The following is a 20,343-nucleotide window of genomic DNA, read 5'->3' on the forward strand; positions in this document are numbered from 1 at the left end:
ATGTCATCTTGGGTCAGTGTAGGTGCAACCATGGGACTATTCCTTATGTTTTGCAGATTGCCTGTTTTCCCTTCTAGCACTAAAATAATTTGGTCAAGCAACCATTCCCATAATTTCCACCTACACATCCTACCACACAGCCATAGGGTACTGTACCACTCACATTTCACACAATTCTCAATACTCCAAGGACCACCTCTTCCCATATGAACCAACCTGGACCCTGCAATCATAATTTGAGCCCTTCGCATGCCCCCTCCGCAAGAGGCCTGGAGGGCAACAACACGAGAACAGGCTTTTTCTGTGGTGGCTCCCCACTTGTGGAATGCTCTTCCCAGGGATGCTCGTCTGGCGCCTTCATTACATATTTTTAGGCAACAGGCCTTTGGCTAATTAAACAATCTATGGCCTTTTAAACTGGGGGCAGGGGGGATTATTGTTTGTGTTTGTTATTATGGTATGTGTTTTTGTGCTTTTATATTGTATATTGTAAACTGCCCTGTGATCCTCCAGTGAAGGGTGGTATAGAAAATGAATGAATGAATGAATGGAACTGCCTATTTTGTCCCAATATCTATCTTTCTAAGAGGGCTAGAGATTTTAAAAAATGAAAGCTCAGAGTCTGGGACACCTGCCAACAAGCACCACTGGAAGCCTTCACAGGTGCCATGGCAACCAAGGGTGCTGGATTGGCAACCACTGAACTATAACTGTAGAAGACTTTGATCCAATGGACTGCTGGATATTATTATCTTCCTAGAGTTGGAAAAGCAATTTGTGATGCTATGCAAATGGGCCACTGCCTGGGAAGTAAAAGCAAAGGCCTACATGCAGTAATATGTGCAAATGGACTGTCTGAATGATAGTCTTAAACTGACAGTTGCATTTATATGCCCGAAATAAAACTTACTTTAAAACATAGCCAGATCTTGCAATATTTTCATATCAGTTATTTCCCATAGGTCCAAGATGGGCTTCCTGGAACACAGGTGTCTTTATTTGTATCAGATGCGCTGGAATTCATCGAAATCTGGGGGTTCATATATCAAGGGTCAAGTCTGTCAACTTGGACCAATGGACACCAGAACAAATACAGGTAAAGAAAACTAAAATTGTAGTGGGGGCGGCAGAAATCTTCTGGAAAGTTTATTTCACAAGCTTAATTGGTAAAATGGATTATTCTTGCCCACCTTTAAAAAAAAAAAAGGACCAACAACTGTTATTTAGTTAGAGGCATTTTCGTTAGGAGGACACTATGTAGCAGCCACTATGTTTGCTTCCCTTGCGGATTTCAGTATTCATATCTACTTAAAATATCAAGACTACATATTGAAGGCTGTTTGAAACTGCTTCCACATGACAGCTGCCATTTTCTGTGTGAAAAGAGTAATGAAATGGATTGACATTCCATGCTAATAATAGCTTGTCTTTCTGCTGCCAAACTTGTATTGTGGCAACTTGCATAGTCTAACAGTATTAAAAGCTTTCTAGCCAATGAAGTGAATGATGCCCTGAAACTTTTGGCCCTCTATTTTGTTCACTTGTTCATAGCCTGATCCATTTTGGCATAGTTTCTCCCATTTTTCTTAGGGCTCTTTCCATATTCAGAACATGATCCCAATCAATCAAGTTGTATATTGCAATTTTTTTTAAAAAAAAAAAGTGGTGATTTTTACTGAAGGCAGAGAGAACCTTCATATTGCCCTCATTAATAATCAGGGTGGTAATAGTATCAGTTTCAGTTTTTCAGGCTGAAGAAAGGGGGAGCATCGTCCCAGTTGTTTTGATAATCAAGATGCACCCTGGCAATTCTCCAAAAGAGAGACCTGCTTTTTGGAGGGTGTCACAAACATGTTTGATAAATCAGTCCTGTTTTGCCTTATCTCAAAATAGCCACTATTTTTTCAATGTTTCTGACGACAGTCTTTAAGGATTTTCAGTTTACAGGAGCATTTCACTTGTGTTACATTATCCAGCTTTTCAACAAAAACATAACTTCACTTAGCCTGATGACCTGTTCCTGTCAACTATCATTTTGTCCATTAATACACTTAAAGTAGAATTCTATAAATTTTTAGAAATGTGACATTTAATTATCAAAAGGCAGTTTAAGCACAATTGTAAAAAAATACAGTACTTGCAACATCAAAAATATAGAAGCAATTTATGTTATGGTATAAAAGCAGTGTGCAGTATATTTTATGGTAGCGGAAACATTTTCAACAGGGATATTACCATTTCCTCAACACTAAAAGTGCCTGATAATATCTCCCTACCAAAAACTTACAATAGAATTTAGCATTACTTAGGCAGTACTATGCAACCTTATCCCAACAAGACAAAACTTGTACAATGCACATGTTATTTATGCTTAAAATAGTTACCTGCTGTCAAAGGAAAAAAGGGGGGAACTGACAAAATGAGCATTCTTTTGCCTGATTTTTTAAAAAAATTCGATTTAGTAATCTTGACTGCTCCTTGTAACAGTGCAGAACTCTGAAATACTTCCACAAGGTTTTGCTACGCGTAGCAAGATATCAGTCAAGAATAATACCTTAAGCTTTTCGTTGTGTTTGAAAGTTTTACCTTGCAGAAAGCATACAAGGCACGTCAGCACTGTTGCTTTTGCAGAATATAATTCCGTGAGAAGATTTCATGAAAAGGCCTAAAGCCAGAATATTATGATACTTGCGAAAAATGACTACAAAAGTAGTTGCTTGAATAGTCGCACATTTACAGGCCACTTCTAACTATAAATACTCAAAAGTCCCATTGATCTTGATAGTAATGACTTTCACGTACAAATGGTTATGACGTTTGCAATAAGAATTAAAATGGTCCATCTTTTTTCTTTTGCTATTGCTTTTAGTGCATGCAGGAGATGGGAAATACCAAGGCAAGGCTACTCTACGAAGCTAATCTACCAGAGAACTTTCGAAGACCACAAACAGATCAGTATCCTTTGTGCACTGCCATACTGGGAGAAGACAATAGTAATTTGAGTATTATTACAATGTACATGATTATATTGTACCGTGCATAGAGTGATTAAATTGAAAAGGAGTAAAAACAAGAAAAAATACTGGATGATTGGTTTTCAGTGAATTGTGAGACAGTTTTTAGTTTATTCCAAATAATAATATATTCAGAGATAACATTTGGTTAAATACTGCTAAATATGTAGAAATATTACGATAAAGAGCTTGGTCTAGTAGACCACTTTTAGTAGTGCAAAAAAAAATTAAAAATCACAAATAAGCATAACCCAGGTGACCTCTACCCCTGTCTTTGGTTGGAAAATCTCTGAGGCATCTCCCATCCCTATGTACCACTTCTGTACTGTGCTAGTGCATGTGAACTAGTGATGGTAACACATTTTGGAAACAGTGTTTGGAAGGTAGTCCACTCAGTTCAGAGCCAGCACTAGCACCCATCCATTCTGACATGATGTAAAATGGCTTTGTGGCACACCTCTAACAGTGTCTTTCCCCGACCTGTCTCCAAGTGTTACCAGAGTTGTGGAGGGGAAGGGAAAATGTCAGACAACAGGACTAGCTAAAACTCAGGGCTTTTAGTTCTAACTTACTGTAATGAAGACTTCTGAACATGCTTGGAACTATAAAAACTGTTTTTGTTTTTTTAAATTACCCCTAGCCCATTGATAGCCAGCAGGGAAGCATTAACTGAACTGTGCATAGCATAGGTGTGACTACATTAGTCAAGAAAGTGCACCTCCCTAACTTTTTCGAGTCTGAACTAGAAAAGTTGGGGGAAATTTAAAGAGCTCTTTTTTTTCTTCTTACTAATGCTGATCATATAGTCACTCCTCACATGCATTTTGAGATGTAGTTCAAAAGATTTTATGCTAGAAGGCTCGATGTATTAAGGTGTGCTTATATGAAATCAAGTATTGAATGAGACCTTGCTAAAATACTAATTAAAATTGAATGTGTGTGCTTCTAGCTTTAAAGATCTTATCTAGGATATAACTGGGAATTAAATGTTTTGTACTGTAAACCCTCTTTAGTTTGGTCTGTGTTCTGTCTTCCTTAAGTTATCTGATCTCAGAGCTGTGGAATTTTTCATCAGGGATAAATACGAGAAGAAGAAATACTATGACAAAAATGCTGTTAATATCAGCAGTGTAAGTAAACGATCGATTTCTTCTGAATTTTGGTTTAACATGTGCATGTTGTAATATAGTTAAATTATGCATACTATGACATATTTTAAGTGATTGCTCCCCACCTCCACAGCCCACTGTGATCCGCCTAACAAAGCTGCTCCTGGCAGTTGATGGATCCCTCTCGCAAGGCATGGGATAGGGCATGGGGCAGCTGTAGCAGGATGGGAAATCAGAGGCATTTTGGGCTACCCTGTGCAAGCCAGGAAGAACTTTCTGACAGTAAGAGCTGTTCAACAGTGGAACAGACTACCTCAGGAGGTGGTGGGCTCTCCTTGCTTGGAATTTTTAAAGTAGAGGTTGGACAACTAGCTGTCATGTATGCTTTAACTGAGATTTCTGCATGGCAGGGAGTTGGACCAGATGACCCCCAGGGTTCCTTCCAACTCTACAATTCTATGATTCTGTGATTCCTCCCCTTCCTGTCACTTCTGCAGTCACTGCAATCCATCACTGTGCATGGATTTTAACAAGTGAACCGGACACTTGCTTACGAATTATGTGGTATCACAACACCATGTGATTTACATGCTGTGCTTGTTCCACCCACCTGTCAAAATTGACCACTAAGGGCAAAAAAAGTTCCCCTGCTGACATATTATAAAAGACCAACCTTGTCAGTACAGAGACAGGAAAAATTATCATTAATCATAAAATTGGTGTTAATGACTTGCATGAAAAATAAAGTACTGTACCATGCCCACAAGCTGAGGAGCTCTTAGGGAGAATGAAGAGGAATGTGATTGAAACCTGCTGTCAAGTATTTGTGACTCTAAACTGATGGGTGGGGTACTGATAGATGTTCCTTCAAGGCTCACGAGAACCTTTGCTACTGAAAAGAACTTGGGCATGTAAACTCATTAACTGTAAAATGGAAATTGCTTTGCTGAATCAGAACAGGGATTCCTCTAGCCAAGCATTGTATCCCCTGACAGTGGCCACCAATTTGCATGGCTGAGCTGGCAATCCTTTGTTATGATCAGAGATATACAGTTTTAACATTCAGCTCTGCTGTTATGGCTAAGTACCATACTTCCAGGAATCCTTCTAGACCTTCTGAGAAGTCATTTGACCTAGTGAGCACTTGCTATTCTCATGGCAATGAACTCCATAAGTTGGTTATGTGTTGCCTTGTTGATCACCTTCATTCACACCAAGCTCCTTTTGGGAGGGGGGTAACTTGAAATGCAAATAACATATATTTTTGCTACCTGTCTGCTTGAAGGTAGGCAGTGTGGCTCTACTTACAGAAGGCATCCCTATATTCTTCTGCCTGAAATCAGTATTGGAATTTTGCTGTGCAGTGATCTATATCAGCCCATTGATCATATTACTACAACTTTTACTTGGCGGACTGACCTTGACCTTTTAAAAATCCTAATACACCATTTTAAAAGATAATATTAATTTGCTTTTGGGATCCAACAGATTCATTATAATCCTAGCTGAAAATAAAGTTGCCTATTCAAAATGACTTTAGTTTAACATTTTTTTTAAAAAAAATCTTACTATTTTCACATTCCAAAAAAAATAGCCCCAATTTGCTTGTAATGCTAAGCCAAGTTATTACTTAGTGAGAACAAGCAAGTGACCTTGAGGAGCAAAGTCACCATGATTCTTGTTCCGGGTACCAACTTGCTTGCTCATTCTTGCTAAGCCATTGTTTGACTTACCCTGTGGCCTTATTCTCGCGTAATGCTAAACCAAAAGCTGTTTGGGTACATTGGACCTCACAGTGTTAATTTAAATGCATCTTAGGTCTAACAAAATGCCTTGGGGGATAAAATGGAATTGTTCATAGGTGAAATGCTGGACTCGGAAGAGAAACCAAAGAAACCAGTGTTGCAAATTTGCCATACGATAAAAACTGCTCCTGGGCTGGGGTCCAGCATAGCCCAGCAGTGTTTTGTAATTTTTTATACATATATACTCACAGGGTTGTGGACATTTAAAAAAAAAATCATTTAGTGCTCTTGAAGTGGAATAATCACAGCAAAATAGAATTTTTCATATAGACAAACTGCTAAGTTATGTTCCTACCCACAACAAATGGTTTGTGAGAGTTAAATATTAAAAATAGTTTGTAGTAATCAAAGAATAGAAAATACAGAGTAACAATTTGAGAGTAGAAATGAAATGAATTTGTTAAAGCATTGTGGTTCCAAGTGTTACAATGAGATGCTGCCAGCAGAATTTTTAACATCACGTGTGGCTTATGGGGCCTCTTAGTAATGTCAAGAGTTGGCCGTTGTTTATTTAGAGAGGCGGTTGCTCAGTGGTGGAGAACATGCTTTGCATGCAGAAAGTCCCAGCTGTGGCGCTGTCTTGCCTGCCTAGTTTCTGGAGATAACTGAAAAGCTTGGGCTGATGGATTTGGCATTTCAAGGCTCCTACACCTCTACTTTGCAGGAGCTCAGAAGTTTATTACTAACAGGTAACAATGGGCTTTCTTAGGCCTTCTGATTGCGACTGCTCTTTGGGAGTTTATGGAAATTTCTGAAAATACTGCAGTAAATTTCAAGGTATAATTGCATCTGCTCATAAACAAGCTGAATAATACTTTGTTGAATGCTGAAAATACCCTGCTGATTACAGGTGTATGTAGAAATTCTCAAAAGACTATACAAACTGCATTATAATACACCCGGCAGTTTATGGTTAGAAGGCTGTTCCTTATTAACGAAGATTTTTTCCTTTACTGTTTTGAAATGGAGTGCTTTATTTGAAAGTTATACATTTAGAGTTCTGAGTTATTTTGCTTCAATCTTTAAATAAATAATTCTGTTAGAATGAGCAAGAACAAAGACGCCTTTGCCTCCTTCCCCTTCCCCATGGGACAGTGTTCATTTTCAGTTTCAGGACATTAATATTTCAACAGTCACACTGGATAAAACTGAACAATGGATGAAATGTAATTATTTTCCCTCGTGCTTGTGATGTGATCTTATCCAAGTTCATTTCTTATTTTATATTCTGGTGAATTCATCCATAAAGCATTCACTATTGATTTTTTTAAAAAAATGCCTTTTGAAAAAGCTGTAGTAAAATTTTACAAAAGATGAAGAGGTAACTGCATGTAATTTGCATGTAATGCTAAGCCCAAACCACGGCTTAGTGCGAAGAAGTGAATGTGGAGGTGCCAGTAGAGGAGATGGCAGCAGCTTTGCTCCTCCTTGGTTGTTTTTCTGCTGTGCCATCCTGAGCTGCAGTTTGACTTAGTGCCATCTGAACCTGGACTCCCTCCAGACAGCGGCAGAGCATATGCCCGTGCCGCCCAGGGCAGGCGCGCTCCCGAGGGGGGCGTGGCGCAGAGGGTGCCCGCCCAGGTGTGGGATAGCTGCTTGGGTGCCCTGCAGCTGGGGGCGGAGTGAGCCGCCCATGGTGGACATTCAGTGTGCCGCCTGCCCGCAGCTCCCAAGCCTCCCTCAATCTGTCAAAATGAAGGTGGAAGGGGGGAATGCCACTGGCAAAGCAGCGCAGCTCCCCCCTCTTACCCCGGTGGCTCGGGGTAGGCTTGGCAGTCATAGGCGGGCGGCACACCAAATGTCACCACCCTCAGTAAGGGCACCTGGGGTGGTCCACCCCACCCCCCTTCTATGCCCCTGCCTCCAGAAAAACCATGAGCTGTAAATCATAGGACAGCTTATGGCCTTTTTTGAGAGAGCTAAACCATGAACCTGTGTTTGGATGATATATTAAACCAAAACATTCCCTAGCTGAGTGCAGCAACAAAATGACGAGGGAGCAAAGCAGCTGCATTCTCTTTTCTAGGAGCTTATTTTGCACTAAGACACTGGTGGCGCTTTGGTCTAAACCACAGAGCCCAGGGCTTGCCGATCAGAAGGTCAGCGGTTTGAATCCCCGCAACGGGGTGAGCTCCCGTTGCTCTGTCCCTGCTCTTGCCAACCTAGCAGTTCAAAAGCATGTCAAAGTGCAAGTAGATAAATAGGTACTGCTCCAGCGGGAAGGTAAACGGCGTTTCCGTATTTTGCTCTGGTTCGCCAGAAGCAGCTTGGTCATGCTGGCCACATGACCCGGAAGCTGTATGCCGGCTCCCTCAGCCAGAAAAGCGAGATGAGCACCACAACCCCAGAGTCATCCGCGATTGGACCTAACGGTCAGGGGTCCCTTCACCTTTACCTGTGCTTTGCAAACCAAGCCAGCATGTACTCTTCTGCACAATTGTTAAATTTTGTGTGCTTTAGTTAAACAGCTAGGTTGGTCTGAGGAAGTATTCTGAATTCTCATTGGTCTTCCTTGAAATGCTTAATGTTTTCAGTAGCGAAGTTAACCAAAACATGTAGTCCTCAACATGCATACGTTTTGTGTCGCTGATTTCATCTCTGTTCTGCCTTGTCTGTATTTCATCTGTATCTTCTGATAAATGAGAAAGAGCAGAGTAAACTGATGGTTATTCTGTAGTCTTAGTGAAATCTGCCTTGGCTCCTTTTTCTCATCTTTCATCTGCTTTGTACAGATGTCTTCCTCTGATGCTTCTCAACCTCTGGCATCTTCTCCTTCTCTGCAAGCTGCTTCTGAGAAAAACAAAATAGAGGTATCTCCTCTTCCTTGTGTGCTTGTTGCATGCAGATGCTTTCTACATTGAATTTGAATAATGTTGAAAAGTATTCTCTAGGCCAATCCCATGATTTGTCTGTAAACATTTTAATTTAAACCACAAGTGTTATTGTACCCCTCCTTTAAGGTAAACTGAAGAGATCCATTCAGCTAAACTTAACTTGCATGTTTGAGAGTTGAGGTGGTGGTTGTGGCAATATCCCACGTGTTTCCTGTTCTTTTACAATAGTATATGGAGTTTGCTCTCGTTGTTTGGTCCCAGCTCCTGCCAACCTAGCAGTTCGAAAGCATGTCAAAGTGCAAGTAGATAAATAGGTACCGCTCCGGCGGGAAGGCAAATGGTGTTTCAGTGCGCTGCTCTGGTTCGCCAGAAGCGACTTAGTCATGCTGGCCACATGACCCGGAAGCTGTACACCGGCTCCCTTGGCCAATAAAGCGAGATGAGCGCCGCAACCCCAGAGTCGGTCATGACTGGACCTAATGGTCAGAGGTCCCTTTACCCTTTACCTTTGTGGAGTTTTGATACCTTTCCACAGTTAGTGCAGGTGTAATGCTACACTGTTTTGAGGCTTGACAAGACAGGGGGTGGTACTGAAACCCAATTTCATTGTCCTCCTAGGGTACTTTAAATTACCCGGGTAAGACCGCTACCATTTATCAGGAATTTGAATTGCTGTGAGACACAGTCAGATTATGACATTGAACTATTACATCTGAAGAAAATATTTGAGAGCTTAGTGTGATCCTGCAATCCTCAGTGAGTGTCTTTTTGAAATCTATGCATTTGTCTCAAGAGCCAGACGTTGTGAAAGACATAAGCAGCAACAAGCAAGTAAAACAAGTCTTGGCCTAAGAGCAACCAATATCTGCCTCTTCAACAGTCAGTTCCAGGCCAGGCAATTCAGCTGCTAAGTGGCCACTGGAACATCAAAGAACAAGGGAGACCACTTAAGTACACTTTTACCCTGTTACAGTAACTATTGTATTATTTATTTTATTGTATTTGCAATACATTTTCCGCCAGTTTCGGAGCTTCAGCTAAAAGGCAAGGTATAAATATGCCTAAGTAAATTAACATTATCTTGGATGAAACTATGGCTGTCAGTGTTTTAAATGATTATCGTATCTAAAACTGATAACAGAACATCTTTCCCACAGAAGGAAAAGGAAAAAAGGAAGGAAGAGAAAAAGAAAGAGAGAGAGCCAGAAAAACCTTTGAAATGCTTAGGAGTTGAAAAAGTAAGCTAATTTTTTCTCTTACTAAAATATATTTTTTGTGTATATTGCTATTTGTAATGTGTGTTTAAAATGCATGAAATAGAAGTCGTTTGAATAATTTTGAAAGCTTAAATATGACACTGCTACCTAGCAGCATGAATTGCATGGAAATCTCAGCTGGAAATACTAATGAGACAAAAAAAGCTCATGACAGCTTCCATCAAATGTCTCCACAAGAGGAAAGAAACTTCCATTCTCTCATTCTCGGATGGCCTTGGGTCTCTTCTTCAGCTGCCTTTTCGTGCTAATAATAGCTGGCACAGGTTATCTGGAAAAAGAGAGTGATTTGCTGTGCCTTTTAATAAGAGGGAGCTTGGCTTGCATAAGATGACAGTATAGCAGGGTTCCAAATCTGTTTTAAATCATCCTGTACAGCCAACTGTTGCCAATTGCTCTTTTAGTTTTCTAAAGCATTGTGAATTCTTCAGGGACAGTTATTGTTTTAACCTTGTACAGAGAAATGTACTAGAAATTAATGGAGGCATGGAAGCTACCCTATTCTTTGATCTGTACATGGGTACTAATTTGATCAAAGCAGTGTGTTTCGTTCAACTTATGGGAATGCAGTGAGTTCTAAGATGCTGTTGTTTTATTGTGAAGCACCCCCTTTTCGCTCCTATTGATGCTATTAATAAATAAAAGGATTATTTTTGTCCAGAAGAAAACCAGAGGAATGAAGAGTGCGGATATTTTTTGTCAAAAGAATTGCTCTTTAAGTTTTGAAATAGAACATGTTTTACTACTGGAAGCGATAGTCTATAGATTCCTGAAGGAGTGATGGCTGATCTTTTATTTTGAGCCTTTGTATCCAAGACCAGACCTCTTTTGATAGCACAGTGGTACCTCATTTAAGAACAGTCCGGTTTAAGAACGATTTGGTTTACAAACTTTGCAAAACTGGAAATAGTGTCTTGGTTTGAGAACTTTTCCTCGGTCTAAGAACAGAATCCGAACAGTGGAAGGCCACCAGCGGCGAGAGGCCTCATTAGGGAAAGCACGCCTTGATTTAAGAATGGTTTTGGTTTAAGAATGGACTTCCAAAACAGATTAAGTTTGTAAACCAAGGTACCACTGTATTGGGAACTTCCTGCCAAACTAGGCAAATAATCTTAACACAGTATTTACAGTTAACCCATGTCACTCCTACTGTAGCTAGGGTTTTGTTTCCTATCTCTCAGTTAACCTACAGTATACAGTCATACCTCGGGTTAAGTACTTAATTCGTTCCGGAAGTCCGTTCTTAACCTGAAACTGTTCTTAACCTGAAGCACCACTTTAGCTAATGGGGCCTCCGGCTTCTGCCGCACCGCCGGAGCACGATTTCTGTTCTCATCCTGAAGCAAAGTTCTTAACCCTAGATACTATTTCTGGGTTGGCGGAGTCTGTAACCTGAAGCGTATGTAACCTGAGGTACCACTGTACAGCCATTTTTTCAACACCCTGTATAAGATTTTTAGCTCAGCTTGTCCTCCTCTCCCATAGATGCTGCAGTCACTAAGCAGTGCTTGATGATACACTGAAGCAGGGCAAGCAACTGCATGAACGACTTGTGTATCTGCTCTTTGTTCTTCTTATGCAGGCCTAAGAACATAGGAAGTTGTCTTATACTGAGTCAGACCATCTATATCAGTGTTGTTTTCTACACTGACTGGCAACAGCTCTCCAGAGTTTCAGACAGAAATCTTTTCCAGACATCTTTACCTACCTGGAGGTGCCAGGGAATTCATGTTCTTTACCACTGAGCTGCAGCCCTTCCACAAATCTTGATTGGGGTCTGTGTACATGTGTCTTTCGTGTTTGCAGCCTCTTGAAGGAATTACACATATTTGCTGTCCATGACCCTTTCCCATATCTTGTTGGGAAAATCATAGGCACTCCCAACCCCATCAGAAAGTGGGAGTAGACTTGGGATACCAAACCCAGTGATACGTGGAACAGTGCAGATGGAGCAGTGTCTGCATTGGAACTCCTTTCCCTAAATTCAGAACTGTGTGCTGGAATGGTCCCAGTTCAGCCATCCATGCTACAGGTTTCTCTTTCCCTTGTTTCCCTTTCACTAGGGTGAATTGCTAGGATAGTGAAGGACTTATATTGTGCTCCTGCTGAACCAAGGAGGCATAAAGTGAGAGAGAGGTGAGATAGAGACAGAAATGGAGCAAACACACATATTTTTTAATGAAAGAAGGAAAGGGTGTGTGAGAGAGTAGGATGAAGAAAGAAAAATGGAAGTAAACAGCAGCTTCAGACTTCAGGTTTGTGAAGATTAGAATGTGGTTAAGATTAGATATGGTAAGACGTCTGGGATGAAGAAAGAGGTGATAGCTGAGAGATGGTGCAGACAAAGATGATTGTGCCTGGGGAGGGGGGGAAAGGGTAGCCTCTATGATCTGGAAAAAGAAAGTGCCGCTAGGAAATGGGGCTGCAAATGTTTCAGTATTAGAAACAGAAAAGGGGAGCGATACAGATGGACATGCAGACTGTGATGGTACAGAAGGAAAAGGCATCCTATTGAGTAAGCAGAGCATGCCAAGAAGTGAAGATGGGAATAAAGAGGCTTAAGAGAAAGATTTCATGGTATGGGTTACAAGGAGGCTGGATTAAACACGAAATTAAAATGACAACAGAAATGCTTTCCAGTGATTATTCAGTTAACATAGAAGTTGCATTCAGAGTGATTAGACTTTCTGCATCCCTTTTCTATAGCTAACAATTGTTTTCTCCTCACAGTGGGATGCAGACAGCATATGCATCTCACTGCAGGGAAGATTGTGGCATGCATGCCCTTCCAATGTTTCACCAGGGATTAAAATCATATGTGCAAGATCACTCATACATTGCCTTTCCCTCCTTCAGCAAAACTTCAAAGCCATTCCTCATTATGTTGAAATTAGCTGTAACAATGTTTGGTGTTTATATATTTTGTTTTATTACAACAAATACATTCGGGTTTTTCTTTTTCTTTTTAAAATTATTGTGTATACATTTTCCATTTTTCTACGTACACACATTTTACCATCATACATAAATTTTGTTCTGATTTCCCAACCTTACCTTCAATGTTATTCTTAACAAACTAGGCTGGAGTAACAAACAGATATGCAGCAAAAGATGTATTTGGGTTTTTCATAGGGAAAAATCCCCCCCCCCCATCTCACCTTTGTAGTGAGGGAGGGCTAAAAAAACATTCATTATCATGATAAAATTTGTGTTCTCTGAATCTTGGTTTGAGTGGCAGTTCTTGTTCACGCAGCAATTATGGATACTAAAAGATTAAGTGACAGCTTAAAGGCAAATAAAATTAATTTATGTGGCCAGTAATCATAGCATCGTAGATTGGCTTCTGGCAGTGAGGGTCAGAACAAGTTACAAGCTTTTTAATAATATGAACTGCAAATCTGCATTCTGATGGAGTGAAACAATTGCTGGTAATTATCATAGTTGAATACATTTACAGAGAACAACAACAGTATATATAGCTTATATAAGGAGATGGGAGAGGGCTGGATTTTTTTTATCACTAAACATGCATGTTCAGTATTCATTCTCTATTCTCCAAAAGAATGTGTAACCAATGAAGGCAAGACAAAAGAATTTCCATGTTTACCAGAGCAGAGGCCCATAAAATATGCTGTCCAGGCTGCTTAATAGTCCATAAAATGTTTTGAACAGCCAGTGTAATCCTAAGAAATCCATGCTTCTAGCCCTTATAGTTTGACAGTGTCTTGGCTGGTGGGGTGGGGAGGGAGAAAGTTCTAATATTTAATCTATATATCAGCCTATACACAAGTCCCCATCTCCACCATTCAAAATATGCAACTGGGTAAATCTCCAGGACCAGACGGCTTGACCTCTAGATACTACAGATCTTTAAAAGAATGGTTAATTCAACCTTTGAAAGAGGTCTGCAATGAAATTATGGAGGGGAAGAGGGCACCAGAGTCGTGGAAAGAAGCATATATTACACTTGTACCAAAAACAGAGACTGAAAAGACACAACTTAAGAACTACCGCCCTATATCATTACTTAATGTGGATTACAAAATTTTTGCAGATATTTTGGCGAAGAGATTTAAAAAAGTGTTGTTGGAAGAGATTCATAAAGACCAAGCGGGCTTTCTCCCAGGAAGACATTTATCTGATAATTTGAGGAATATATTTGATATTTTGGAAAAACTAGAAGTGAATATAAACACTAAAGCAGTGTTGATATTTGTAGACGCGGAGAAAGCCTTTGACAATATTTCTTGGAATTTTATGAAGAAGAATCTTCAGGGTATGGGGGTAGGCCAAGGCTTTGAGAATGGTATAAGTGCAATTTATTCAGAACAAAAGGCTAAACTAATTGTAAATAATGTTGTGACGGAAGAACTTAAAATTGAAAAAGGGACACGACAAGGTTGCCCAATCTCCCCACTTCTTTTTATTTCGGTCCTGGAGGTGTTGCTGAATATGATTAGAAGGGACCAGATGGTTAAAGGTATACAGGTCGGAACTAAACACTATAAATTGAGAGCATTTGCAGATGACTTAGTATTGACGTTACAGGAGCCAGAATCTAGTACAAAAAGGGTTTTAGAACTGATTCAAGAATTTGGTCAAGTGGCAGGATTTAAACTGAACAAGTCAAAAACCAAGGTTTTAGAGAAAAATTTAACATCGTTTGAAAGAGAGAGGTTTCAGAATGAGACAGGTTTAACAGTGGTTAAGAAAGTTAAATACCTGGGGATTAACATGACAGCAAAAAATGGGAATTTATTTAAAGATAACTATGAAAAATGTTGGTCAGAAGTGAAAAAAGATTTAGAAATTTGGTCAAATTTGAAGCTTTCACTGCTAGGCCGTATCGCTGCGATAAAGATGAATGTATTGCCTAGAATGTTGTTTTTGTTTCAAACTTTGCAGATCGTGGACAAAATGGATTGTTTCAAGAGGTGGCAGAAAGATATTTCTAAATTTGTCTGGCAGGGCAAGAAGCCCAGAATAAAATTTAAAATACTAACGGATGCAAAGGAAAGAGGTGGATTTGCCCTGCCAGACCTTAAACTGTACTATGAATCAGCAGCCTTTTGCTGGTTGAAAGAATGGCTACTTCTTGAAAACACTGACATTTTGGATCTAGAAGGTTTTAATAATGTATTTGGATGGCATGCATATTTATGGTATGATAAGGTCAAGGCACATAAAGCATTTAAAAACCACATTGTCAGGAAAGCGCTGTTTAATGTTTGGATAAGATATAAGGATTTGCTAGAAAATAAAACCCCAAGGTGGCTGTCACCAATGGAAGCGAAAGCCTTGAAAAAGGTCAATATGGAGGTCAAATGGCCGAAATATTGGGAAATTTTGGAACAAGACGGAGATAGACTGAAATTGCAGAGTTTTGGAAAATTAAAAAACAAAGTGCGAGACTGGCTTCATTATTATCAAATAATGGAGGTATTTAAATTGGACAGGAAAATTGGCTTCCAGGTGGAAAGATCCAAATTAGAAACAGAATTGTTAGAACCCAATACTAAGAACTTGTCAAGAATGTATAACTTGCTGCTGAAATGGAATACTCAAGATGAAACGGTAAAATCGGCTATGATTAAATGGGCACAGGACGTTGGCCATAACATTATGTTTGCTGACTGGGAACAGTTATGGACCACAGGTATGAAATTTACGGCATGTAATGCCTTAAGAGAGAATATTATGAAAATGATATACAGGTGGTACATAACCCCAGTCAAGCTGGCGAAAATTTATCACTTGCCCGATAACAAATGTTGGAAATGTAAAGAAACTGAAGGTACATTTTTTCACCTTTGGTGGACGTGCCCAAAGATTAAGGCTTTCTGGGAAATGATATATAATGAATTAAAAAAGGTATTTAAGTATACCTTCCCTAAGAAACCAGAGGCCTTTCTCCTGGGCATAGTGGGCCAAATGGTGTTAAAAAAGGATAGAACTTTCTTTATGTATGCAACAACAGCAGCAAGAATACTTATCGCAAAGTATTGGAAGACACAAGAACTTCCCACGCTGGAGGAATGGCAGATGAAACTTATGGACTATATGGAATTGGCGGAAATGACTGGTAGAATCCGTGACCAGGGAGAAGAGTCGATGGAGGAAGACTGGAAGAAATTCAAAGACTATCTTCAGAAACACTGCAAAATTAAGGAATGTTAGAGTGATGTTGGACTGAAAACAAGTGGTTTCCAGCTGTACAGGTTAAAGTTAAGGATAGATTAAGATTAAAGATCAAGATTAAAGATGCTTAAAGAAATGGAAATTTGATAATAAAAGGGAAAAATTTAAAGTTGTATGACATTAAGATCAAGGATTAGGCTTAAAAAAGTTGAAGTTATATATCTTAACGTTTTATTAAATTAAAGATTGGGATTAAAAAAGTGGAAAAGAAACTGCTGGACAAACAATGTAGATTGGAATACAAAAGAGGGAGGTTTGAGGAAGTCCAGAAAATAAGTAATTTAAAATTGGAAATGGAAAAGAGAGTTTGTTTTTAATTGTTATGTTTTGTGTTTTTATTGTTAAGTTTTGTATTGTGTGTGTTGTTTTTCTTTTTTTGTTTGTTTAAAAATTTAATAAAAAATTATTGGGAAAAAAATAAATACACAAGTCCCCATCTCCAAAAGAATCTTTAGTCATCTATCAACAGAAAATTGCCTACCACTCTGGTATGGGGCCAAAGTGCTCTAAGAAAGCCACACAAATACCTGCTGGAACTTTTAAGCATGACATCATTTTCAAGTGGGAAAAAAGTTAAGTTGTCCTCTCATATTTTTTTTGCAGTTCCTCTGCAGCATACGTTGTCTCAATTTCTAGAATAATATGCAGTGTGGAGGGATGAGAGTTGTATGGCTTTATAGACTAATACCTAAAGACCTTCAGCTGCCAATAAGCAGCCTGTCCATCCTTTATTCCTCCAGAAGCTGTGGCTTTTCCAGCAGTGGTGATTTATATGGCTTTCAACTTACCACTGAGACAAGGATCTTGAAAAATTAAGTTAAAGTATTCCTTCATTTTCTCCACTGAGGTTGAAAAATACTTCTTTTTTGTAACCATCTTTTCAGCTTTTATGGAAGTAAATTATGTATTAATTCTACATAATACCATCAAAGGTAGTCCAACTAGAAAGATTTCCTTGCTTATTGATTCTCTTTTTGGTTCTCTGTAGAGTTATTACAGTTTAACTGCATCCATTAGAATATATTTGAAAAGTGTTCATAGTGAAATTCATAGGCTGCATTGCCTAGCTGTTCTGGTGTGTTATTAATACAGTCCAATGAATGCATGACATTTTTCTAACACTTTGCTCCTTAATGTCTGTGGGTCAGAGAAGGCTCTGAAAATGACTTTTGTTATCCAGGATGTGTTGTGAAATCATTAATTCCCATGTTGGACACTGCAAAACAAATAACTGCTCAAGCCTGCTTGGCACATCTTATATTGATCAATTGCCTGCTTTTGTGCTAGCCTAGAAAGAAACAAGGAAAGAAAACTGAATGCTGCTATTTCCTCCTTCTTTTTGATGATTTATAAATAAAATAATGACAGCATAACCATTTATGGATGGAATTAAATGAGCAAGAGGTGATGAAACAACAAAAATGGATTGAGGAATGTTAAGCCTGTAGTTAGGAAAAGTATATGGGTTTACCTTTAAAATCATGCAGACCCAGCTGTGTGGATTTATTTAGATATTTTAAAACATTATTTTAAGCTCTTCACTTAATGGTCTTAATATGGTGGTATTTCCAGAAGTGCATGGATATATTGTGGTTTTGTGGCATATTGCTGTAACTGCATCAGTAATTGAGTCTGTGGGAAAGAATATCAAGAAGGCCAAGACGCTGGTCATTGGAACATAGGTAGAGTTCTATCCCAGCATAGTTCATACAGGTTGCTGGACTGGATGAGATGACAACCATTTAATACATTTTCATTAACTCAAGGGCCACACTGGTTTACATTAACTACCCAGCAGCATCTCCTAGATGGTAGCCCTTCTAGGAGAAGGAAAACTGATCCTAAACCTCTGCTGCTTTGTGGGATATCTTCAGTAGAAGAAAAAAGCAAAGGTGTAAATCCTATACAAATCTGGAGTGGAGCCCCTAAGATGGTTGGATGGTGCATTGTACGCCTCCTTCTACTGCAGCCAAGCTGGTGCCAAACATACTGCTCTGCTTTCCTTTGGATCACATCAGTGGGGTCTTCTCGTCTGGGCATCCAGGGAGATCCATACTCACTGGCTAGGCTTGCATTCTGGGGCGGTCACTTTGATGCTGCTAACACAGCGGTTTGACTTCACCCCGGAGGCACAGTTCATTGTCTCTTAAGACAGACGGATGCCAACATTCTGATATGATGCTTTGAAGATAAATCTGATCATGTGCCCCAGAATTAGTAGATGCTTGCATTGATGGACACTAATGTGTATGTAGCAGATTTATGATTAGATTAATTAATTAATTAAATTGCTAGGCTGAGTCTTTTGCAGGATTCTACTAAAAGATGAGAAAACTCAAATGGTTTTATAAGGGACTGACTTATGTCTTAACATAGATGCATAAATAAGAATGTATGGTGCATAATGTAAGATGAATGTGTTTCCTACTCAAAACAACAGCTTTGGTCACCTAGGGCAAATAGCTATTAGTTTTATTCCAGTGGGTTTTTAAATTCTGCATTTATACTTTTAAGTTATTTTTAGTCTTATTGTATCTCCTGTATACCACTTAGAGATGACTGATTAAGCAGTATACAAATCATCGAAATAAAAAACAAAATAGTTTGTCCCATATGTAAAGACTTCCATTGTAAGTGGACATATGTGATGCCAGTATATTTTAAGATATACCTGAGTTTATATATTGCTGTAATTTGGATATGGGCAAATCACTGGGGTTGTTCATACACAAGTTAGTTTACGTACTTTAACTTTCAGCTCAAGTTTTCATTAAATAGTAGTGTTCTCTGCCTATTTCAATGTATTCTTAATCTGTACAGATAAGAAGCAATAAACTAAGTAAATCAAGGCAAGAAACATGTAAGTGAACAATAGCTAAGTAGAATTTGGAACAAGGAATGTAGCTAATGAAAACTTGGAGAATAGGTGGGTTCAATTCTATAAGGAAAATGTTCCTTTTAAAACACTTTAGCATCCAGTAAATACAGTGGTACCTTGGGTTAAGAACTTCATTCGTTCTAGAGGTCCATTCTTAACCTGAAACTGTTCTTAACCTGAAGCACCACTTTAGCTAATGGGGCCTCCCGCTGCCGCTGCGCTGCCGGAGCACAATTTCTGTTCTCATCCAGAAGCAAAGTTCTTAACCCAAGGTACTATTTCTGGGTTAGCGGAGTCTGTAACCTGAAGCTTATGTAACCCGAGGAACCACTGTCCTTTCCCAAACCTTGGTCAAGGATGGCTTCCTTGAAGAAGAGGAAAATATTTTTCTTCCACAGTGGAGTGGATATTTTCCTCTTTCCTGGTAGGCAGTTTTATATATCACTCGAGAAAACATAGGCTTGTACATAATGCCAAACAAATTATTTTCTTTTTATTGCTAGTTATGTAGAATCTGGGGTAAAACCTCAGCGCCTAGGACTTGCCGATCACATGGTCGGCGGTTCGAATCCCCACGGCGGGGTGAGCTCCCGTCATTCGGTCCCAGCTCCTGCCCACCTAGCAGTTCAAAAGCACCCTTAAGTGCAAGTAGATAAATAGGTACCGCTTTATAGCGGGAAGGTAAACGGCGTTTCCGTGTGCTGCTCTGGTGCCGGTTCGCCAGAGCAGCTTCGTCATGCTGGCCACGTGACCCGGAAGTGTCTGCGGACAGCGCTGGCTCCCGGCCTCTAGAGTGAGATGAGCGCACAACCCTAGAGTCTGTCAAGACTGGCCTGTACAGGCAGGGGTACCTTTACCTATGTAGAACCTAGTCGAGAACCTAGAGCACAAGTTAGATAATGGTTCATGTTTATTGACAGCTGATGCAGTCATTTGTATTTAGGGCTGTTTCTAAAAAGGAACCCAAAGGATTTGTATTGCTTCTTTAAGCAGCATTTATATTCATGAAGGTCACTCACCCAAACACATAATTAGCAATAAAAAGAAGTGCCTGCTCCTTTAGAGAAGAACCCCATCCAGCCACAGCAGGCAATTGGCCAGGTCATGGGAGTGACCTACCCACAAAATCTCAAATCTTCCCAGGATATAATCTCAGTTGATTGGTTCTCGTTTACTCCACCACTGCATTCAAGAACTGCTTCAGTGCTTGCATTGCCTCTCCTGATTCAGA

The 20,343-nt window shown here is 39.5% G+C and overlaps 1 protein-coding gene across 3 annotated transcripts in view; it reads left to right on the plus strand.

Annotated features, from left to right (window-relative positions):
• Positions 1-20,343, plus strand: part of SMAP1 (small ArfGAP 1) — a 68,135-nt gene that overhangs the window by 27,151 nt on the left and 20,641 nt on the right. For 2 of the 3 annotated variants that reach the window (XM_080998020.1, XM_080998018.1), the window contains exons 2-6: positions 963-1,096; positions 2,870-2,955; positions 4,069-4,144; positions 8,661-8,738; positions 9,920-10,000. In XM_080998020.1, coding sequence (XP_080854146.1) covers positions 2,873-2,955; positions 4,069-4,144; positions 8,661-8,738; positions 9,920-10,000 — 318 coding nt within the window. In that variant the 5' untranslated portion in view covers positions 963-1,096; positions 2,870-2,872. The remainder of the gene's footprint in view (positions 1-962; positions 1,097-2,869; positions 2,956-4,068; positions 4,145-8,660; positions 8,739-9,919; positions 10,001-20,343) is intronic. The other variant, XM_080998019.1, reaches the window with a different exon arrangement.

The sequence above is a fragment of the Podarcis pityusensis genome (assembly GCF_964106645.2).
Source record: "Podarcis pityusensis genome assembly, chromosome: 3".
Classification (NCBI taxonomy): Eukaryota; Metazoa; Chordata; class Lepidosauria; order Squamata; family Lacertidae; genus Podarcis; species Podarcis pityusensis.